General features: G+C 42.6%; 1 protein-coding gene across 2 annotated transcripts in view; it reads left to right on the forward strand.

Annotated features, from left to right (window-relative positions):
• Positions 1–360: 360 nt before the first annotated feature.
• Positions 361–23,834, forward strand: part of map3k5 (mitogen-activated protein kinase kinase kinase 5) — a 73,625-nt gene continuing 50,151 nt past the window's right edge. Inside the window, exons 1-2 of one of the 2 annotated variants that reach the window (XM_076272574.1) lie at positions 361–446; positions 22,346–22,485. In XM_076272574.1, coding sequence (XP_076128689.1) covers positions 22,363–22,485 — 123 coding nt within the window. In that variant the 5' untranslated portion in view covers positions 361–446; positions 22,346–22,362. Of the gene's footprint in view, positions 447–1,341; positions 2,395–22,345; positions 22,486–23,834 lie in introns of those variants that run through there. The other variant, XM_076272573.1, reaches the window with a different exon arrangement.

A 23,834-nucleotide genomic window follows, 5' to 3' on the forward strand; every position in this document is an offset into this window, starting at 1 on the left:
TGGGCCGTTGCCCAGGGCCTCGCGTCTGATAGCCCTCAAACCTGGCCAAAGATGACATAAGCATTTATTCTTCATTAACGCCTATTAGTAGAGTGTGGCTACCCGACCCGAGCCCGACGGTAGCCTATCCGACGGGTCGGGTCTGGTTCGGACAAATATTTAGAAATTGTAGTCGGGTTCGGTTCGGGTTCGGACACATGGGGGCGATATGCATTGGAAGCTTTACATTTAAAATAGCTTATGTTGGGTAGCCAACAGATCTGCTTTACATGATGCAAACGTTTGTTTTTTGACAATAAAATAAAATGTAGGATAAAGTCATCTCGTTCGCTGAGGAGGATTTCCTCGAGTTGCCCCAATTAACGTTGATGCTGCATATGGACCAGGGACAGAGGGACTGTAGTTTCAAAGACTGTTGCAGTTCATTTCAAGACTTTTCGTCAATGGTAAGACTAGAATTCTACTTGCTTGGGTCTTGTTAATGTGCGCTGTGTGTGACCTGCGTGTGTGCACGCTCATCTGATTCTGTAGACAAGAATTCCGTTTGTTGTTTGTTCCGTTTCATGGGCTAAAGAAAGACAGGCTATCCACAAATGTGAACGTTTAATCACTAGCATGGGAATAACTGAGGCATCATCTGCGTCGGGCTCGGGTCGGGTTCGGAGATAAAAATTAAAATGCCTGTCGGATTCGGACGCAACTCTGTCGGACGCGGGCCGGGTTCGGACAGAAATGTGCGGCCCGAACCGCACTCTACTATTAGCCTAAAGCTTACGAGGCTTAACGTCCCAAAACGATCATCAAAATTCATCCGGTAGTCCCTTAAATAAATAACGAACAGTCCCTTACAGGTGGCTTACTTTTGTGACATAACATCTAATTGCAGTGGTATGTATTTGCCGCTAGAGGTCATAATAGTACCTTTATTTTCACACCACACCTGTGTAGGCTTTTTTTCTCCCAAACAATGTTTCACTATATTATGCAAATACAGTAGCCTCCATTATGCACATAAATAGAAAAAGATCTTAGGCCTACTCGCTTGGCAAATAAAAAGAAAAGTCATTAATAACTTAGGCTATGAGACCACACGGATTGACTGTAGGCTATTAGCCTACCCTATCAAGGGTACAGTTCCTTAGAATCACCTAAGCCTATGCATTTAAATGCACCTCTTTTGAAAGAGATCGAATTCCACATGGTTAATAGCCTACTCTCCACTCTACACATAGTAGGCCTATCTCTTTAAAGGGGAAAAAGTTCCCACCCAGTAAGTCAGCCAGACTCCACCCCGAATGCGTGAAGCTGTGCAGGAAAGATAATAGTAGAAATAGGGCGGCCGCAAGGCGATGGTGGAGGTGGGAGTAGGAGTGAACGCAGGCGAGGCAAAGGCATGAGTGATTTCATAACTTGAGTGCTTGCAACATGACATAAACAGTAGTGGCGGTAGGTCATATGGTCCGGGGACGTTGTTACCAAGCCCTCGAGGAAATTGCTTTCATTGTCAACATGATACAGGAGGACCGTGGATTTCGAACGTGGTGGAGTTAACTTACAGAACTAGGCAGCCTACCCTGCGGAAGCATGCATGCCCGTGTGTCATTCGATGGGAACGTCAACGGTTTTGTTTCAGACTTGTTTTGACAACTCTTAACACGGATCCTTAAGTGTGTCGTGACTTAACACCATGGCTGTTACTGTACGATGTTGATCGCGCTCATGGACAGAAATTAGTATTTTGTTTTGAACGTGGAGCTGCGTTCATTATGTCGTGCGCAGTTATGTCTTTGAAACCTTTAAAATCGCGTTGAACGATTGTTCTCCGATATAGCAACACAAAATGTCACTGGGTTAGAATGCGTAAGGAAGGCGTCTCGTCAGCACTGAAGTGTGTGTAAGCTTTTGTCGTCTGTTACCTACACTGGTATTCAGCGTCAACAGGATTTGCGCGTTCATCAAACGTGAACAAGATGAATCCAGATTTAGAGGGTGTCACTCTGTCGGTGCCCTCTCCGAGTCCCTCTGTGGAAATTCATGACAACAGCGGGGGCCTACTGAAACCCCACGACGAAAGTGGCTCCAGCGGTGGCACCGTCATCCCCGCTGCCGGGACTTTCTGGCAGGACCCCACTGCTCCGATGAGCTTGAGTCCGACCGTCCTTACCTGCACGGGGGACGGCGGCGGGCTTATGACCACGGGGAAAAGCAAAAGCAGACCCCTCACTGTTGCCTACGTTATCAACACAGAACTCACTCAAAATTACACGGCCGAGAGCATGGCCCTCCAGTGCTTGAAAGCAGCGTGCGACATTGTGGGCTGCAAACTGGAAATTGTGCATTTTGGGAAACTTGACTTTGGAGAGACCTCAGTGCTTGATCAGTTTTATAACGCAGGTAAGAAGTAGAGCAGGTGTACCATCTTTCAATGCATCTACATTCACCCGTCAAAGCTGAGTATAATTACACCTCTCTGTTCTTCTGGTTCACATTAGGTTGCATGCTTTATTTGAACCATGCATGAAACATCCAAAGACAAGCCAATACTCTCTGAATGAATTGTACAGAGTTCTCTATTGGACCTGGGTTCCAATTTGAAGCTCCTTCATAAGGACCAGTTTGCCAGACAGCACTGTCTGCCTTTTGCTTATTGTTGGGGTTGTAGACCAGTGGTTCTTAAACTTTTTGTCTGGCAAATTTGAAGCTCCTTCATAAGGACCAGTTTGCCAGACAGCACTGTCTGCCTTTTGCTTATTGTTGGGGTTGTAGACCAGTGGTTCTTAAACTTTTTGTCTGGCAACATATGAGCGTCGATTCGTCAAGCAACGTGTGCTGCTAAATATTTTTAATTTTACACCTTCAGTGTTTTCCATACGTTGACTAATCTGTGGCTGGTCACCACGAAATCAAAACCGGCCACCACACATTGATGTTCTATGTTGTAGGCCTACTATTTAAATTAAAGATAAGATAAAATAATTTCATTGAGCTGCACTTTTTACTCACACAGCCTTTCCTCGCCCCACCCGCTCTCTCTCGTTACGAGCCCGCTGCTCCTCCTCATATACGCTCCTCCTCTGCATGTGCAATTAACAAAATATTCACGATTGTTGTTGCCACATAGAAGCACTGCATAGAACACAGTGGGCTAAATTGCTATTAAATCCGCTTAGCATCGTGACCATGCTGCGCTTGTTCAAAACTGCTGCATTAAAGTTAAAGTAAACTGCAACATAGTACATTGAGGAGACTAAACTAAGTTAAGTTACAGTATGCAATCAAGCAGTATCTCAGAGCTAACGTTAGAATACTGTTTGGATGTCAAGTTTAGCATGCTTACTTGCAGCTGTTTTTATTCGTTATTCATGCAGGGCTCATTTTATTGACTCTGAATGTTTGCAAAATCCCGATGTAAATGGAAAAGTGTTTTCCAAGACTCAAAAGTGCTTGTCCAAAGGAGAAGTACAAACCGTTATTTCAACTAACTACGTTATGAATTGCATCCACACATCAGCAGCCTTTTAACTGTGTTAAGTTAATTGCAAGGATTCCCACACGAACGTCTTAAAATGACAGGCACTCAATTAGACATAGGCCTACACTACTGAACTTTATTGAATGCTACCTCTGACTAAGAATGCATTACTTTGCACTTGTATAGTCTTTTATTTTGGAAGCTTAAGAGCAATACACATATATTACAATGTTAAAGAATTCATGTTTTTTCATTCAGATATGTAAATAAACATGTATAAGTTGCTATTAGTGAATTAATGGGGAGATAATCGATAATCGAATCGAATCGAAATCGAATCGGACTGAAAAAATGAATCGTTAGATTAATCGATGCATCGAAAAAATAATCGCTAGATTAATCGTTTAAAAAATAATTGTTTATCCCAGCCCTAATAGAGTCGTTAGGCGGGCTTAACATAATGATTGATGGCAGAGTTGCAACGGTTTGGCTTGAATTTCCTGCTACTTGAAAACAAAGAAGATGGATGTTGCTGTTGGCCAACAGTGTGACACGAGTTAAGCTTGTTTTAAGATGGCAAAAGTTTGAACTAGCCAACTAGCTCCACTGGTGGGAAAACGCATGGGACTCAGCGCTGTCCTATTGCATGCAGAGGGAATTTGAAAGACAACCGATTATCCCGCCCCTCGGACTGAGCACTGCGAACGGTGAGTGCCCAGACCCTACATTTTAATGTGGGTCTGGCTCGTCAGGCTAGGGTGGCAGCATTTGACAATCTGATTTATCACGTCCAAAGGATAACTAGCACTCATGTAAGCCCATAACTGGCGCTCTTGTGGCAAAAAATGGCTGCATAGTGTTCTGGTATACTAAGCTTACATACAGCATCTTCGAGCTCATTGCAAGAGGTGCAGGTAGAGATTTGAGTTTGCGTTAACAGAGCATCCACTTTCAGAGGAACATTATGGAAACACTGTAAAGTGTTGTAAAGCCTACATTTAAAGCTACTGAATATCCTTGTTTTCAAAACATGTTAGTCTAAAAGCCTTTAGAAAAATGTCTGTAATTCAGCTGCAAATCATTTCGCAACCCCTCTGATATTTTCTTGACCCCCAGTTTAAGAACCACTGTTGTAGGCTACTGTATTGCTGACCTCTTACTACCCACTGTAGTGTACATAATTACACCCACACACACACACGTGTACGTCAGACTGGAATCTGTAGAATAGTGGAACTTCTCTCTGCAGGTTGTCTAATCTCTTCCATGAGCCTGCGGGTGCTTGAGCTGTTGTTTTCCCATCTGGGATATCATATTTTCCTGCCATTATGAGCTTGGAGTAAAGCATCGCAGAGAGCGTCATGGTTTGCTCCACTCTTCCTTTTTTCTGTGTATAAGGGAGGCTTGTTGAGTGTGGTCTTTCCATCCAGTTGTTAGGGGGATGGCACTCTTCCCCAGTCTTTGCCCATATGTCTCTCATTTCACATGTAATCCCAGTGGAAAGAAAGCAACCTTGTCTGTCTGTTTTTTGTTATTTGGACACAGTGAAAAAGAGGGATGTTTCTGTTTCCACGGGCAGGGATTACCCTTTGCTGCTGTTGCCCAGGGTGAAGGGGTCTTTTAGAGTTTCTGACCCACAGCGTTGGTTGCTGTTTGCTTTGTTTGTTTACCCCTGAGTATGCTTTATTTAGAGCAGTGTTTTGGGCTATTTCAGGACATCACCCATTTCCAGCAGATGTGTATAACCTCTGTTGAGGTAAAACCTCAGTCAAGTTGCCCAATCATTAGTTTATGTTTCACCAGTTAGTGTGTTCGTTGTACCTTTTAGGTGTGTGTTTATTTCTGTTCTGCGCTGTGTAAACTATAATAGTTTCCAACTGCCCTGGCAGTAGCCCGAATAAGGCAACTCTAGTCAGGATGGTGGCCAGGAGAAGGCTGTTGGTAGTCACAATTACAATGCGTTGTGTAAACAGAGTTTCTGAGAACAGAGAACTTTTCCCTTCCTTTTCCTTGTGGGCTTGACATTTTTCCACACCCTCTCTGAGTTGCTCTACACTGATATCAAACAACACTCCCAGAGACTTCACAATGCACACTTGCACCAATAAGCACACATGCCCAAAGACTCTCTATCTACTTCCCCCTCTTTTGGTTACACACACACACATACACACACACATACACACACACACACACACACACACACACACACACACACACACAAAAAAGAGAGTTCTTCCACAGAACTGTATTTTTGCCTTTATGGAGTGGGGTTGGGTGGGGTGGTAAGTCTTATCTAGATGGATGCACATGGAGTAAGATGCTCCTCCTGAGAGACATTCCTCACACCCCCCCCCCCCCCCCACGTGCCTCGTAATCCCTTACAAAGACGACAACGCAAATCTCTAAAATGTGCAAGTCTAGGCACATTCTCTCCAGCTGGTCTGGTCAGCCCACTAGATCATATGGAGCAAGACTTTTTGGAGCTGTCTGGTCTCTGGTATCACATTGTGAGGAAGATCCAGATCAAACTCCTCGAGTCTAATGTCATGATGAAAATAATGTGTGAGTGCACGACTGCACGTGGAATGTTATTACAGTTGCAAACTTTTGAGGGTAAAAGAGAGCGCTTCGATATCAATGCAGTTTCAGACAAAAAAAGAAAAAAGTCTTTCCTGAGGTCAGGTATTAGGGCAAGGCCTCTAAGGTTATGGGAGAAGAAGTCATATAAGAGCATGCTTACCCGACACTGCATTTGTCGCAGGTGAATAGGTATGTCAGCTAAGATAGGTGTTGTGAATGTAGAAGAAATGAATAACCCGCCTAAGACATAGATATCATTGTGAGGTACTGAGATTTGTGAAGCCAATCAGGACGTCTCAAACCAACAAAATGTTCACTACTATTGACACCCAGTGTCACAGGCTGACCAGGTTTTGGTCACATTACATTGTAGTAGATACTGGCCAGGAAGTATTTGGAGAAGTTTTTCTTATTTGGTTGACCTCTGTGGTTTCACTGGACTGCAAACAGAGCAGGCAGCACGACTGAAAGAATTTGTCATAGTCAAAGAATGCGGCCGTTTTATCATGGTAGTTAATTATTATTACAGAGTTTTAATTTAATTCAGGAAGGGTTGCTCCGCCCCTTGTCTAGTGTGAAGAAAGGACTGCCCATGGATATGAGCCAGTTTACATAGACCAGTGAACCAGTGGAAACTGTATTGTGTGTGTGTGAGTGTTTGATTATATTAAAGTCCTTTTTTGAGTTTTGGTGAAAATGTTCCTTTCATCACTAGTTCCAGATAGGACATCAGGGCTGAAGAACCTGTTCCTATATTGCATGAAATCATGTGGACAAGACACACTATCTTACATCCCCGAGGACATGTAAAGGAGGGTTTTTGCAAGTACAATTCTTGCAGGCAAATAACCGGTAATGATAATATAACTTTCTTGGCAGAGGTAAAAATATTCTCATTCAAAACCACTGATGAGCTATCAACATTCATATCTGATGTTAGATTCAGGCAGCCGTCGGTCATTCTCATTCAAATTGGCTAACCGCACTGGCACAAGCCTGAAGCTGTATTCATCTGACTTCTCCACTTCTGCTTATGGGGCCACGTGATTATGTAACCTCCATTCAGCACACAGTGTGGCGGACCTCTCTCCACAACAAGACTGTTGTTGACTCTTTTTTTCCCCATTTCTGTCTTTGGTGGTGGTTGTGTGTGTGTGTGTGCGTGTGTGCTTGTATGTGTGTGTGTGTGTGTGTTATACTGTAACTCTTCAAAATATGAATTCCAACACACAAGTTCCCACATGCTTCCTTCCTGGGCTTCTCGGGGCTGGAGCCTCCAGAGACAGAGTCCTCCTGTGTGAGGGCAGTCCTGCTCACGGCTCACTTTGATGTCACTACCTGGTCATCTTATTTACCCCAGGCATACCCATGTGGCTTACGGAGCATTAGGTCAGCGAGAATTGGATCACAGTCGCAGGCTGTCTCCGAAGTCTTAAGTGCCATGCTGTTGTTTAGGCGAGGAAATAGGGGAGGGAGAGACACAAAACAACAACAACAACGGCCATTACAGTAATGACAGCGACAAGGACTAGATGCTGTACATCCTGTGCAGGAAGTTGGACATGACTTATGATGTGGCTAGTCTGAGCTATGCTAAGCATGTCAGCAGTTTTCATTTGAATTTCTTTCAGTTTTTAATTTTAATTAATTGTGCATGTTCACCAGGATGACTAGGCACTTATGGGTAGTGAGTGTGGGGCATTGTGGGAGGTCCTCTAGAAAGAGTCTTACCTTCCTGCGGCTTGCGGGCAAGAATGATGGCAGCTATAATAGCAGGGTGATTTGGCTGATAGTGGCACAGACTTGCCCCGTCAGCGCGTCTATCCTCCAGACACTTCATCCTGCTCTTAATGGATGCCTGCAGAGAGTAGGGAACAGTGTGGACACTGGGGATTGCAGTGACCTTTAGCAAAATACTGTTACATATAGACCCAAATACAGAAATCCAGTCCAAATAGTCTATTGAGATCTGCGCATGTAGTGCAAGTATTATGTAATAGACAATGGCATTAGATGAATATGACCGGGGTACACGAAACTTGGTGGGCATGTAACCCCACATGGATAGCATGGAACCATCGTTTTTCGTTTTGATCTGTAGCCCCCCCGCTGGACTGGACCCCCCGAAAGGAGGGTAGGGCAGACACAGTTTTCTGTGAATATCTCGAAAACCGTAGGGTTTAGTAGGACCATTTTTTTTTGTATGTTGATCTCATTCCATAACCACTCATTTCATGTATAGCGCCACCTAGTTAAACACAAAAAAGTAAAAATGAGGTGTTGTAATCGCAGGTATCTGTGACCTAACATAGTCAAAACTGCACGAAATTGGAAGTGTAGGATCATTATGACACCCTCTGTATGCACGCCAAATTTTGTGGAATTCCGTTCATGGGGGGCCACACAATAAATTTATTTATGTTACTATACACCAACTGGCCTGTAGGTGGCCGGAGACAGTTTTCTGTGAATATCTCGAGAACCGTAGGGCCTAGGAGGTCCACCTTTTTTATGTATGTTGGTCTTAAGGGGGCATGTCAACCCATCCCATTACCACTTATTTCATGTATAGCGCCACCTAGTTAAAAATTAAAAAGCAAAAAATTTGGTGTTTTCATCACAATATCTCTGGCTGACAAGGTCAAAACTGCACGAAATTAAAAGTGTAGGATCATTATGACACCCTCCGAATGCATGCCAAGTTTTGTGTACTTTCGTTCATGGGGGGCCTTACAATAAAATAATTTATGTGTTCATTTAGTGACGTACACCAACAAGGATTCCCGGGACACTGAAAGACCGGGGTACACAAAACTTGGTGGGCATCAGAGGTTAAATTGGGCCGGAGCGCACCGGAGCGCAGCTCCGTCTCCTCAGGTCCACAACACACCCTGCCGGAGCTCAGCTCCGTCTCCTTCAGCACCAAATATTATTATTCCACTAGAATTATTTTTCATCTCCTGGCAAATACATGGCATATGAGACTGAATAATTAGCAAGACTAGCCTAATATTGAACTTCCGTGGCCCAGTAAAATCTTTAGTTCAGGTTTAATTTCTCGCGGTGTACTCGTCACACATAGCCTATCACGTGAACGAGCGGAATCTAAGCTGTCCAATGATATTAACGCCAAGTGGCTGTGATCAATGGTTCGCGAAAAACTTAACATTGGACTTGTAATGAAATGTGTAGACCTAGTCATATTTGCATTCTGCACACATCTCTGCACAAACTATTCACTCAACACAAGGCGAACCGTATATCACAATAAACAGCAGACCTTGCCGAATACGAGGATATAACGCATACATCTGTAGGCTACAACAAGCGGTTCCCGAGTGATCCGTTTTTTTAAATTGCAATACATTTCTACATGGTCTCCAACTTTGGGCCAAAATTATAATGTATTCTCATCTAAACTATTTAGCCTACAGTATGTCAGTAGAAACGTTTCTGTAAATTGCTTAGCCAGAGTATCCAACCATCATGTTTGTTATATTGCCAGATGCTATAATATAGCCTAATATAATATAATATACTAATATAATAGGCTATACTGCTTCCTAATGCAATGAATGCAAAAATATGAGGGAAAAAATCATGAGACGCAAATATTTTTTTCTTGATATAAAGGCTGACATAAGACATATTGCATTTAAGACAAATATTATCACATCTACTTTCCCAGATATGGGTAGCCCAGACTGTCCTGAAAAAAAGGAAGATATAGCATGTATAGATGCCCATTACAATGACCAATATAACTCAATAACCAATATGACTAGCTTAAGCCTTAGATTAACTAGCTGAACAACACAGGTTGTTTTGCTACAGGCTACTGCATAATTTCATGGAGTGCTGAAATGTACACTATTTTTGACCTATTTTTGAAAATATGCTATTCTGTGTGCATGGTTAAAACTCTGAACCGCAAAATACTTTAGGCTACAGCACAAATATTTCCATCCATATATTTTATAATAATTTTATATAATATTATGTAATTATTAAGTCTAACCTCTGAATTTCTTTTGAAAGTGCACCAGATTGATGCATTTAAACGTTAAAATATGCCCAAGCCTTTGCACGGAATCATTGCCTCAATATCACCGAGGTGAAGTTAGTTTGATATTTGATATTCGGATATTCGACAGATATTCAAAAAAAAAAAATGATGCGGCCAGTTTCACCCCGTGTTTGCAGACAATGTACAAATAGATGACCTGTCGTGCCCCCAGCCGACCTTAGGGACCGTCTAAAAAGTACCTTCTGAATTACCTTCATAGTCTTTTTTGTCAATAGTTTTGACATCATGTGACCTAGTGACTCCAAACCAATGCAGAATAGTTATCCTATATGGGACTCATCAGACACACCTCTTTTTATAGTCACTGTATGCACACTGTATTTTATATGAATATTTTGTAAAAAAAATACATTATATCCTATATGAATGGTCCTCTTTTTTCAATACCTCCCAAATCATGTGACCTAGTGACTCCAAACCAATGCAGAATAGTTATCCTATATGGGACTCATCAGACACACCTCTTTTTATAGTCACTGTATGCACACTGTATTTTATATTAATATTTTGTAAAAAAAATACATTATATCCTATATGAATGGTCCTCTTTTTTCAATACCTCCCAAATCATGTGACCTAGTGACTCCAAACCAATGCAGAATAGTTATCCTATATGGGACTCATCGGGCACACCTCTTTTTATGGTCACTGTATGCACACTGTATTTTATATGAATATTTTGAAGAAAATACATTATTTCCCATAAGGAATGGTCTCCTTTTTTTCAATACCTCCCAAGTCATGTGACCTAGGAACTCCAAACCAATGCAGAATAGTTATTCTATATGGGACTCATCAGACACACCTCTTTTGATAGCCACTGTATGCACGCTGTATTTTATATGAATTTTTTTAAAGAAAATACATTATTTCATATAAGAAACAGACTCCTTTTTTTCAATACCTCCCAAGCCATGTGACCTAGGGACTCCAAACCAATGCAGAATAGTTATCCTATGTGGGACTAATAAGACACACCTCTTCTTATAGTCACTGTATGCACACTGTATTTTATATGAATATTTTTAAGAAAATACATTATTTGCCATCATGAATGGTCTCCTTTTTTCAATACCTCACTAGCTTTTTTCTCACTAGACATCACAGATCAGCATAGAACTGTTCTGCTATGTGATACTAATCAGACACATGTCAATGTGAAATAATATTTTGCATGAACTATTATATTAAATTTTTTTTAAAGAATCATATTTATTTCCTATGGAAAACAGCTTTTTGCCCAATAGCTGCCATATAAGGGGTCCTAGACAACACAGATCAATACAGAACTGTTCTGCTATGGGGTACTTATCAGACACACCTCAATATGAAAAATGATTTGGCATCTACTATTATATGGAAGGTATTGAGAAAACACAGTTTCCATAGGAAACAAATGGGTACTATAAAATAGTATGTGCAAAAATTATATTAATTTGAGGTGTGTCTGATTAGTCCCATAAAGGATATTCTGCATTGGTTTGGTGTCCCTACGTCACTTCCCTGGGGGGGGGGGGGGGGGTATTGAAAAAGGAGACCATTCCTTATAGGAAACGATGTATTTTCTTTAAAATATTAATATAAAATAGAGTGTGCTTTCAATGGTTATAGGAAGAGGTGTGTCTGATGAGTCCCATATAGGGTAACTATTCTGCATTGGTTTGGAGTTAGCCTGGCCCTTACCGCCTGTGACTACGAATTCTCTTCGTCATACAGTCTGGAACAAAGTAATAAGAATCCGTCTCCGTAATGGGCGGATGCTTATTTCGAGGTTTAAAATCATTGGAGTTCCCTTAACCAATCAGCAACGTTTGGTAATGACGTATGCTGTGCGCCGGAGTTCAGGCTATTACGCTTACCACTTCCGCTTCAGGCTCCTGCTCTCAGTAGTAAACAGACCGCTGGCTAGTATGTAGGCTACCTGACCGCCAGGGCAGTCTCTTCGTAGTGGATATATCCCTAACTTGCGCCAGCCACAGACCGAGAGTTGTATACCAAAAGCGTCATGTCACCGAGATTATATCAGCTCTTGTCACACGCCAGTTTTCCTCTTATCTCTTCTCGCCGCTTATCAGACGATTGTTGTTCTACGCAGCCCGGTGACTTCGTCGGAGCTACGGAGCTTTTACTTCGTCCTACACGGGCTGTTCAGACTACACTCTTGGATAAGTTGGATTGTACTGATGACCTACGTGTTATTTAACCTGGAGCTTGCTCAGTTAAACTAACAGTTGTTCGGCATAAAACAACGCAGCCTCACCTTGAGCCATGCTCCGTGACTGGCTAACGTTACTGTCCACAAGCACGGTAGCCTCGCCTGGAGCCCAGCTCAGCCACAGGCCTCTGTCAAACACAAACACGGAGTGGTTTACCTTGAGCCCAGCTCGGTAACCGCTAGTCCCAGTCAAGCACAATCACAGCAGCCTTTCCTTGAGCCCCGCTTGGTAACCGGCTAGCTCAAGTCAAGACACACAGCCTCGCTTTGAGCCCCGCTCGGTAGGCTAGTAGCTAACATTCCATTCCTTAAGTAGGCCGCATTGATTTTGTAAAGGTAATTTGAGAGTAGGGGGGAGAATAACGAGCAGCAAACGTTTATTTGAAAACATGAAAAGTAGTGATGCATGTAGTACACTTGTGCGTTTAGGTTTAGTAATCACCATCTGATAAATCAAACTTTTTTTCCAAAGCCAGTTGGAAGGAGAGTTTTACGACGTCCTTGCCATTTATAAAATTGACAAGACAAGCCTATTGTTCCTGCTTTAATTGCGTGATGCCCTCGAGAGTTGAGACAACTTCGCGGATAGCTTCTAGCGTATCTTCCTCCGTCGCCATTGTTGCTATAATGTTGAACTACAAGCTTCGCTGGACTACAACAAGCAACTCGGCAGGCAAGTTCCGCGTCATCACTAAACTGTTCGCTGATTGGTGCGGTTGTATGCGAACCGCATACTGTCTGTTGGGCCAGACTACGTGCGAGGCTGAAATCAAATTTTGGCCGGAAGTACGTAGGATGGTAACACCAGGCTAGTTTGGAGTCACTAGGTCACATGGCTTGGGAGGTATTGAAAAAAAGGAGACCATTCCTTATGGGAAATAATGTATTTTCTTTAAAATATTCATATAAAATACAGTGTGCATACAGTGACCATAAAAAGAGGTGTGCCCGATGAGTCCCATATAGGATAACTATTCTGCATTGGTTTGGAGTCACTAGGTCACATGACCTGGGAGGTATTGAAAAAAGGAGACTGTTTCTTATATGAAATAATGTATTTTCTTTAAAATATTCATATAAAATACAGTGTGCATACAGTGATCATAAAAAGAGGTGTGCCCGATGAGTCCCATATAGGATAACTATTCTGCATTGGTTTGGAGTCACTAGGTCACATGACCTGGGAGGTATTGAAAAAAAGGAGACAGTTTCTAATGTATTTTCTTTAAAATATTCATATAAAATACAGTGTGCATACAGTGATCATAAAAAGAGGTGTGCCCGATGAGTCCCATATAGGATAACTATTCTGCATTGGTTTGGAGTCACTAGGTCACATGACCTGGGAGGTATTGAAAAAAAGGAGACAGTTTCTAATGTATTTTCTTTAAAATATTCATATAAAATACAGTGTGCATACAGTGATCATAAAAAGAGGTGTGCCCGATGAGTCCCATATAGGATAACTATTCTGCATTGGTTTGGAGTCACTAGGTCGCATGGCTTGGGAGGTATTGAAAAAAAGGAGACTGTTTCTTATATGAAATAATGTATTTTCTTTAAAATATTAATATAAAATACAGTGTGCATACAGTGACTATAAAAAGAGGTGTGTCTGATGAGTCCCATATAGGATAACTATTCTGCATTGGTTTGGAGTCACTAGGTCACATGACCTGGGAGGTATTGAAAAAAAGGAGACTGTTTCTTATATAAAATAATACATTTTCTTTAAAATATTCATATAAAATACAGTGTGCATACAGTGACTATAAAAAGAGGTGTGTCTGATGAGTCCCATATAGGATAACAATTCTGCATTGGTTTGGAGTCACTAGGTCACATGACTTGGGAGGTATTGAAAAAAGAGGACCATTCATATAGGATATAATGTATTTTTTTTTACAAAATATTCATATAACATACAGTGTGCATACAGTGACTATAAAAAGAGGTGTGTCTGATGAGTCCCATATAGGATAAATATTCTGCATTGGTTTGGAGTCACTAGGTCACATGGCTTGGGAGGTATTGAAAAAAAGGACCATTCATATAGGATATAATGTATTTTTTTTACAAAATATTCATATAAAATACAGTGTGCATACAGTGACTATAAAAAGAGGTGTGTCTGATGAGTCCCATATAGGATAACTATTCTGCATTGGTTTGGAGTCACTAGGTCACATGATGTCAAAACTATTGACAAAAAAGACTATGAAGGTAATTCAGAAGGTACTTTTTAGACGGTCCCTAAGGTCGGCTGGGAGCAAGTAGACAGGTCATCTGTTTGTACATTGTCTCTGCAAACACAGGGTGAAACCGGCCGCATACATTTTTTTTTTGAATATCTGTCTAATATCCGAATATCAAACATCAAACTAACTTCACCTCGGTCTCAATATCAACAAATCAGGATAGGCTATGAATCTGATTGAATTTAGTATTGGCCATCCCCAAAATGCACCAGATTACAGGAAATCACCCCCCCCCCCCCCCCCCCTCAACAAGTAGTCCTACCTTACATTAATACTGGAAAAAGAGCCCATTTGGTGTAAAAACACATTGTCATTTTACGGCGCGATTTTGAATGATGACCATCACCGTAAGGGCTCCCCCTCCTTACAAAAGCCAATTTAACCACTGGTGGGCATGTACCCCCACATGGATAGCATGGAACCGTCATTTTTCATTTTGATCTGTAGCCCCCCCGCTGGACTGGACCCCCCGAAAGGAGGGTAGGGCAGACACAGTTCTCTGTGAATATCTTGAGAACTGTAGGGCCTAGGATGACCATTTTTTCCGTATGTTTGCCTCCAGGGGTCATGTTAACCCATTTCATGTGCACACGTGCACAAACAGATACACACACACACACATACATTCACAGTAATCATACCTATGACACATACTCACACAGTAGACATATGTACGCTTGCATGCACAGGCACATACGCAGGCACACACACAAGCACGCACACACACACTCACACACACACACACCCACACACATAACATAAACATAACACAAACAATCAAGAATTTCTCAGAATTATGAACAGGCAAGATGGAGGTGGGGTTGTATAAAATTAATTTTACATGTGAAATCTATGAACTAATCATGTTTTGGTACTTGTTGTCTAGCAGATACCAAGAATTGAGTGTGGATAATGCAATTTATTGAGACAGTTAGAATCATATAGGCCTTTAAGCGTGATTTCTTTTTGTGGAAAAAATGTGCTGGACTGGGCGGCGGTCATATTTTGTACCGCTCTGCGGTACATCTAGTTTCTTCCAGAGTCAATGCTGTCGTCCACAGAGAATTGGTTATCTTTAGAAGGTGCTCTCATATTGCTATTGTTCTGTAACAGTTTGAGACTTTTGTCCAGAAGCTTATTTTTAGAGAATGAGAAGAGAGAACTTCCTCCTATAGAGTACCTCCCAGAATTGTTTTGCCGGACAGCTTTGTGAACCTAAATCTCTCTCTGACCGGTTGGTACAAAGAATGAGCTGATCTGACATGGGAGAAGCTGGTAGAATTGGAGTCCTACCGGAAGGAGAGACAACAGTTTTTGTTGTTGCACACAATGAATGGCGTGTGTGAGGGAGTGTCCCTCGCTACTCATTATGCTGGTAAACAATTATTCCAGAGAATTCTGTTGACCAACTTGACTGCATTGCCAGACACATTTGCCCAGGCATTTCATTGCCTTAGGAAAGAAAGACATATTTTTTTAAAAAGCCCCATCGCTTACATTTGTGGAAAACAGAGTCTTGGAAATAGTTGCTGCTAATGGAATTCTGCCACTAGGCAGGAAAGAAGCCTGGTCCCAGATACCGTTTGCACCACAGCGTTCCCAGAGGATGCTAGGAATTAGCTGGATGGGATTTAAAAAAAAATCTAATTCACATCCTGTCTTGATATGAATGTGATATCAATGTGATGTGAAATTTTTACACAATTCTATCGAAGAAGTTTGATCTCTTCCTAATGTCTAACCATTACTTCTTTTTTATGTGTCTTGTCTATTTGATTGTGTGATGGGTAGGGCTGTAACGATTTACGATTCGAAACCGAAATCGCGACATGCATATCCACGATACTGTGTCGCGGTGTGAAAAGGCAGAATCGCGACACACCCTTTCTAGTGTTTCACACAGTGCTTTGCAGCTTATGGCCGCAAAAGCAACCCACAACTCCCGCTTTACTTATCGGTAGCCTACGTTGTCCAAAAACAAATAAATAAATAATAATTTCATACCTCTCCTTGCTTTCATTGTAGACTATGTGTGCAACTTTACCAAACAGTATAGAAGTAAACCCCCTCTCCTTGCCCCGCTCTCTCTCGCGCTCCCTCCCTCTCACTCTCCCTCCCTCTCCTGCTCAATGAACACGCGCGACTTAAATAAAACATTCACAATCGTGAAAGCAAGGACGCATAGACAACTAGCTAAATTACTATTAAATCCGCTTAGCATCATTAGCATGCTGCACATATTTGTTTAAAACTCTTGCATTGAAGTTGACTGATCATCTCAATACCAACGTTTCCCAAAAGGGCCTGTCCCAAGGAGAACAAGTAGGCTATTACCTTGAAACTTAAACACACATGGGGAAACTGAACAGTCCAATCAGTAGACTATGATAGGCTAAGCTATATGCTACTTTGTTTACAATATTTCCAGGCTTCAACCAGACAGCTGAATTAAAGAGGTAGAGTTGTAATAAAAATTGTAGGCCTAGGCTATAGGCTAATCTGCATAAAGTGTGCTGTCATAAATATCAGTCATTCAGAAAGATATTTTTATATCAGGATATAAAATAATAGATATATTATATTGTAATCCTCTGGTGTTCTAAGGGAGGCTATTAAAATGTTGTTTAATCAAATGTCTAGCCCCCCCCCCCCCCCAAAAAAAAAAAAAGGGGAAAAAAAAGAAAAATTGAGATTCGTATCGAACCGTGGGTCAAAAATCGTGATACAAACCGAATTGTGAGGTTGGTGTATCGTTACAGCCCTAGTGATGGGCACACCAGGTAGTGTACAGTGGCGCTCAGCAGCACTCTAATTGAAAAAAAGGATTGTTTGCCACTGGTCAGATCCCACAAAAGCGCATGGATGCATCACACCGCGTGTTTCACTGACCAGACGCTGATGTGTAAATAGCGCTGTGGGCGGACGAGTGCAACCAGGCCAGGTGTATGGCAGCCAGTGCAGTACAGTACTGCGTGTGGTCTGTGGCTTTGAAGAGGAAATCAGATCATCCGTCCGTCTAGGCACCAGATGAAAGCAAACGCTGTTGTTTCCTCTTTTAACCTTGCGCTATTTGGCTTACTGCAAAGCCTGTTGTTTTTTATTTCCACAGTGTAGGGAGGAAACCTGAGGACTAAGCTTGCCATTGCACCACAAGGTGTTTGTACACATGGGTGTTCACCTTATAACTCTAATATGATAAAGTCTTTGGGAAAAGACAAGATCGGTGCAAGTGCAAGTGTGACATTCTTATGACATTTTTGTTGCCGGCAGTTGTTGCATAACTTTTTGAGCTGTTCATGTGCTCTCAGTAATGTGACTTGTATATTTGTGCCCTGTTGGGGACAGACCTCCACCACACTCTACCCCCAACCCCACTCCAGCCCACCTTGACAACTGACCACACACACGTAGCCGAACACTGTGACCACCAGGGCTATATTTGTACCTGTGCCTAGAACTCGCGGTCTGAGGTGTTTTGTGAGGGAGTTTGACTTACTGTCTCCACTTCACACCTCGCCTACCCACCTAGCAAAAGCGAGTGACAATGCTGAGCTGAGTGACAACGCGCTGACAGGTCCTCACACACACTCTCCGTGCACTGCACCGACTTTTCCGCTGATACCTCATGCAGTCCTACACGCAGGGCGGAGTCTCGGCACAGGAGAAGAACTTGAGCGTCCCATCATCTCTGGCATGTAAGCTGGAAAGGATGATCTTTCTTTTTCTGTTTTTTTTTTCTGGCTTTCAGTGAGGCAGGATTTTATTGTTTGACTTTCCATGCATTTGAGCCTATGAAAGATCACACACACACACACACACACACACACACTTCCACACACACATACACACACACTTTCACACACACACACACTTTAACAGTCAGGCATTAGTACATTTGAGCCTTTGAAAGAGCCCATCTCCAGTCAGAATCAGGACCCCCGTCAAGGCCTACACTGGCATGTGGTTTTCGCTATCTTTCTTTCTCTTTCTTTCTCTTTCTCGCTCTCACTCACACACACTCTCTTTCTTTTTTTATCTATCACTCTCATTCTCTCTGTTCCTTGTTGTTTTTGTCTCAGATTAAAACGATGTACCTGATAGAATGGAGTGCACTGAGGCGGGTTGCCTCAGACAGAGGGCGAGTTGAAAGAGGATGGAAGATTTTGTGAATAAAGATTGTGTGTAGATCTAGTCAGGCAGGCCACCCGTGAGCTGAGCTGAGCTGAGCGGGAAAGAGGATGAACTGGATTATAAATGCAATCAGAAATGCCCCTGTTTTACGTGGGGTCCCCCCCCCTCGATATCCTCAAAAAATTGGATTTGGTCCACGAGTGCAGGTACACACACACACACACACACACACAAACACAGAGTTATTGCTGTGGTCATCCACTTTCCCAGTATTTATAGACATGAAAAAAAGGATATAGGCAAGGGTGACTCGATCTCTGCCTAACATCAGGGTCCACTGGCTGGGTTCATTAGAAACTAGCAGTTCTTCAGCATATTTCCTCAGACAATAAATACATATCAAAATATAAATACAAATCTTTCCATCTCACGCTTGGTCATGAGATGGCATGTGTATGCAAATGCACGTGTGAGTGGTTACAAAGCCCTTTATTCTGTTTAAATGCAGAGGTGAGTGCTGGTGAGCTCATCACTGGTTTGTTAAGCAAACATTCTATGACTGTGGATGTCTGCCATCTGGAGTAGTTATCGGTTAATCCTTCCTCTTAATCAAGGCATCGTGTCTTCAAATCTTGTTCAGTTATACAGCACAGGAAGTCAGAGAGAGAGCCTCTCTCTATTTCACTTGTTCTGTCACAGTCTCCAATTCTCATTTTGTCTTTCTCTCTCTCTTTCTTTCCTTCTTTCTTTCTTTCTTTCTTTCTTTCTTTCTTTCTCTCTCTCACACAGTTTTTGCTCTTCTCTTTTCTCTCGCTCCCTCCATCACACAGCAGATGTGAGGGTGCAGCTTGGCTCGGCTCGGCCTCACCTGTGCCATCTCATTAAAGCAGCTCCGCTCAGTGCACTGTGAGCACTGACGAGTGAGAAAGAACCAGAGCTGCAGAGAGAGACAGAGAGAGCAAGAGAGAGAGAGGCAGGGAGAGATTGAGAGTGAGAGAGAGAGAGAGAGAGAGAGTGAGGCAGGGAGAGATTAAGAGAGAGAGAGAGAGAGCCTTTCTGTCTGTCTCTCGGCCATTCTCAACAATATTGCATCGGGCGTTCCTGTGCCTTTTCGCTGCCATGCCTCACGCTTCTCTCATTCTTTTCTGGCACTACTCTCATCTCAATCAGCCCATTTCACAAGATGGGGCCGCTGTGTAAATCAACTTCCTGTGGAACAGCACTGTCCCATAGACAGCAAAAGAAAAGTCCACAGGAAAGACAAAAGCTGGAAGACGTTTTACCCTGCCAATTAAGGCATCATTAACATCAACGAGGCCGGACACCTGGACACTGTGAAATTGGTCTATCAGTCAGTCAGGAAGCAATGTGTTTTCCCATCATGCCGAGGGGATAGCGAGTTCACTGTTAATTGAGGATGCGCTCATAATGATGATGGGGGGGTGGCTTCTCTCCAGGGCATACTCAGCTTGAGCGCGCCTGGGTTGCTCCGACGGTGAGCACCACTAGTGGATTGTTAGACCAGTCTGACAGCACGTCGACGGCGAGTATGGGAGGACATTTTCCTCTCTTTGATTTGTGTGTGGAGCTGCAGTGAAACTACTTTCTCAGACACATTCTCAGCATTTTTCACCTCCTCCGTAAATAAATATAGTGCGTTGGCTGGCAACTGACCAGACAATCTTGGCTCATTCCTAGAAGGCAGAGAGCGTTTCTCAGAGAGAACCCCAATTCAGCATTCAAGTGCAGTTCAGCAAAGCTGCCCCCTCCAGGCATGTGTAGACGAGTATTTTCAGCTCCTGCCTGAGAAACACTCTCTTTTACTGTCCTGCACGGCTCCATATCAGGCCGGGCCTCTTGTGTATGCTAATCCAGGACGGCATGATGAAGCGTCATCGTTGGTCCTGGGGCAGACCCAAAGACCCAGGCTGACGGAGTCAAATCAGTCCAGAAAAGGGCTTCCTATAGGAGACATCCTGGTGAATGCTCCCATGCATGTCGTGCTGAATCATCTCCCTAATCCATGTGTCTATGCCATGTGTTATTAAAGGCTTACTATAGGCCTGTGTCTCTGTGTCCTTATCAAAGGGCCAGTCATGGAACGTGGCAATCCAGTGTCAGCCCACGCTTACAGGGAAGAGCAGTTCTTCTATGTATTTTTAAGATGCATTTTGTTTAGGCGTCTCTGAATCTCTCTTAGTTTCTTTCTTTCCTCTCTCTCTCTTTCATTTCTTCAGCATTGGTCCCTTTGATAAAGTGAGTGATAAATTATACCAGAGAGAGAGAGACAGAGAGAGAGAGATCAACAGCAGCCCTATTTTACGAACCACATCCTGGTGGCATGTAGGTGTTCTGGCGTAGGGGCCTTTGCACAGTGCAGAGGGGACTGGCCCATTCCCCTGAGGGATTATCACAAGCAATGAAAAAGAAAAACACTGCACATGGTTACATTAACCTTTCAAACTTGTTTGCATGTTTGAAAGGGTTTAGTACAGTTATTCGACACATGTTTTGCAGTTTGATTTATTTTTTCTGCTCTGTATGAGTGCAGGAAAGGATTGTGTGTGTGTGTGTGTCACACACACACAAGTGAGAGAAGCTGGCTATTACTAGTGTGGCTGACAGAGAGACAAACAGTTGGAGCATGTAGAGCTAGGGGGTCAAAGGTTAACCTAAGGGCTTAGGTGGGCTTCATGACCTCAGCAACCTGTTCCGGCATCGTGTGTGTTTTAATGCTGTTTAATGACTAATAATGAAATCTATGAATGGTTGATTTGTCTTACTTTTAATATATTTTTTTTAGCAGATATGTTTCTATCATGAATGATGGCTTTGTTATGGGAAGACTGTAGATGGTGGGAAGAATTTTGCTTGTTGCATTCATTATAACCAATTAGTCTCAAGCTAACTAATTGAGCATTGCGATACAATTTCCAACACACACATACACACACACACAAACACACACACACACACACACACACAACATGTTGTAATGCAGGACTCTTAGTGTCACTGCACTCTCAGGTACAAATAAACATGGAAGACTAGCTTACAGTTATAAATACAACCCCTGACTAGAACTGATTACACGTTTCATTACATTCAGTGAAATTCCCCTCACATTGCTTCCCCTGTCTATGCAGTGCGTGCTCTATGAGCGAGCCATGCACTACCCCAGCCAATCAGCACAGCTCGGCAGGAAGGGCTGTAATTTGATTGTTCTTAAATATCAACAACCTTTCACCAGAATTAAAAGGCTTTAACCCTTAAAGGTGTACGTTTTTGAACATTCTAAGTTCTGCAACAATTGAAGGTTCTAAAATTATATGTTGAATGAATTCAATGAACCCAGATATTCTTTAGAATGTTCATTTCACCGGTGTGAAGGTACTCCTTTAAGGGTTAAATGTGTTGTTTGAGTTGTACAGACAACAGCCAAACATAAAATACAGTATTACTGGGCCCACTTGAAATAACAATCCCACTTGAGATAACAATCATAATGTATTATTTTCCCTGGTTAAATAAAGGTAAATCAAATTCAAATTACTTTTGGAAGTGCACCATAGTGCATTCTGATGGTGTGTGTGTTGCAGATTTCGCTGTGGTGGAGATGACTGATGCCTTCCGCCAGCCCTCGCTCTTCTACCACCTGGGCGTGAGGGAGAGCTTCAGCATGGCCAACAACATCATCCTCTACTGCGACTCAAACTCCGACTCGCTGCAGTCGCTGCAGGTACAGTTGGCCTGATTGGTTGGGTCTTGTGCACCGATGTTGGTTTGGCCTCATTGGGATAGATTGTAGAATATGTGCAAGGTGTGCATTATATGACCGATATATAATATCCCTCCAGCGCTCAGTCAGCAGAACCTGAAACTGGATGTGTATCGATGCCATGATGTTTCAAATCCCATTGAGCAGCGATGTTGACGTTTGTATATTTTATATATTGGTTGGATGAACGTGGATGGAAAATGCTCAATCCCTGAAGTAGTTAAAATGTGTCCATATATGACCATGTAGGAGGGATATCAGGTTCAGCATAAGTCAGCCAGTTCTGCTGTTGTTTTCAGGCCTGCAGTGTTGCTTTGTTATTGTATTTGTACATTGTCAAATAACTTCAAATCAATTATCCCCTCCAACTGTACCCACCCCGGCTTAAAATAAGCATCCGACAACCCAGCCCCACTAAAATGGTTTCCTGTTTGGCGGTTTCCAACCCACGAACACTAATGCACCCAAACACCATGTGCTCCCCTCACGGAAGCTCCTGGCTCTCCTCTAAAATAACTCACGAGTGTTTAAATGGCGCCTGCCCTGCACCCTTTCAGCACATTCAGCTTATTACTGGAGCCCCAGCTGTTTTATCATAAACACTCGTTAACACAGACTCACCAGCAGAAATGCATTAGCGGCAGATCATACAATCACGGGGCAGACCCCCCCCCCCTTCTCCAGTTAGAGCTAATGGGAACTCAAGGGCAAAGGAGACATGAGGGGCAGATCTTTTTTCTTTCTTCAACGCTTATGTGTGGGACAGTGCTGGTGCTGTAAACAGAGTGGCTTTTACCAGCCCACTCTGTCTAGTCTAGTAAACAAGGAGAGAGAGAGAGAGAGACTTTTGACTAGGGGAATTCCCTATAGCGGTGACATACAGTATGTGACTCCTAAATAACAGCATGGCTGGCCTGGTGGTAAATGTTTTTTGTCACATATAGACAGCATACAATCAAACTGACAGAACCAGAACTACAAACATGCATACGTATCATCCAGATGCAAACATGCACAGATAGAGCTCCATAAGTGTGTGTGTGTGTGTGTGTGTGTGTGTGTGTGTGTGTGTGTACAAAAAGAGGAACCTGAAACAGTGGATGAAGGTAGCAGTGCCACCAAGGAAACCTAGCCTTACCTATTACGTAATGATGTTATGATCCGTTTTCAAAGCATGATATGTTTATTGTATTTTATCCTTAGGTGTTAGCACTGGGCCATTAGCAACATTAGTGTCACATATTGTGTATAGTATAGTATACAGCTATTTGGAGATGTATTGTAGTCAACAGAAGATTATAGAGATGTGG

This window comes from Alosa pseudoharengus, unplaced genomic scaffold (genome assembly GCF_046254945.1).
Source record: "Alosa pseudoharengus isolate Yale_2024_CS ecotype anadromous, Long Island Sound unplaced genomic scaffold, YU_APseudo_1.1 YU_APseudo_1.1_scf_7, whole genome shotgun sequence".
Lineage (NCBI taxonomy): Eukaryota > Metazoa > Chordata > Actinopteri > Clupeiformes > Clupeidae > Alosa > Alosa pseudoharengus.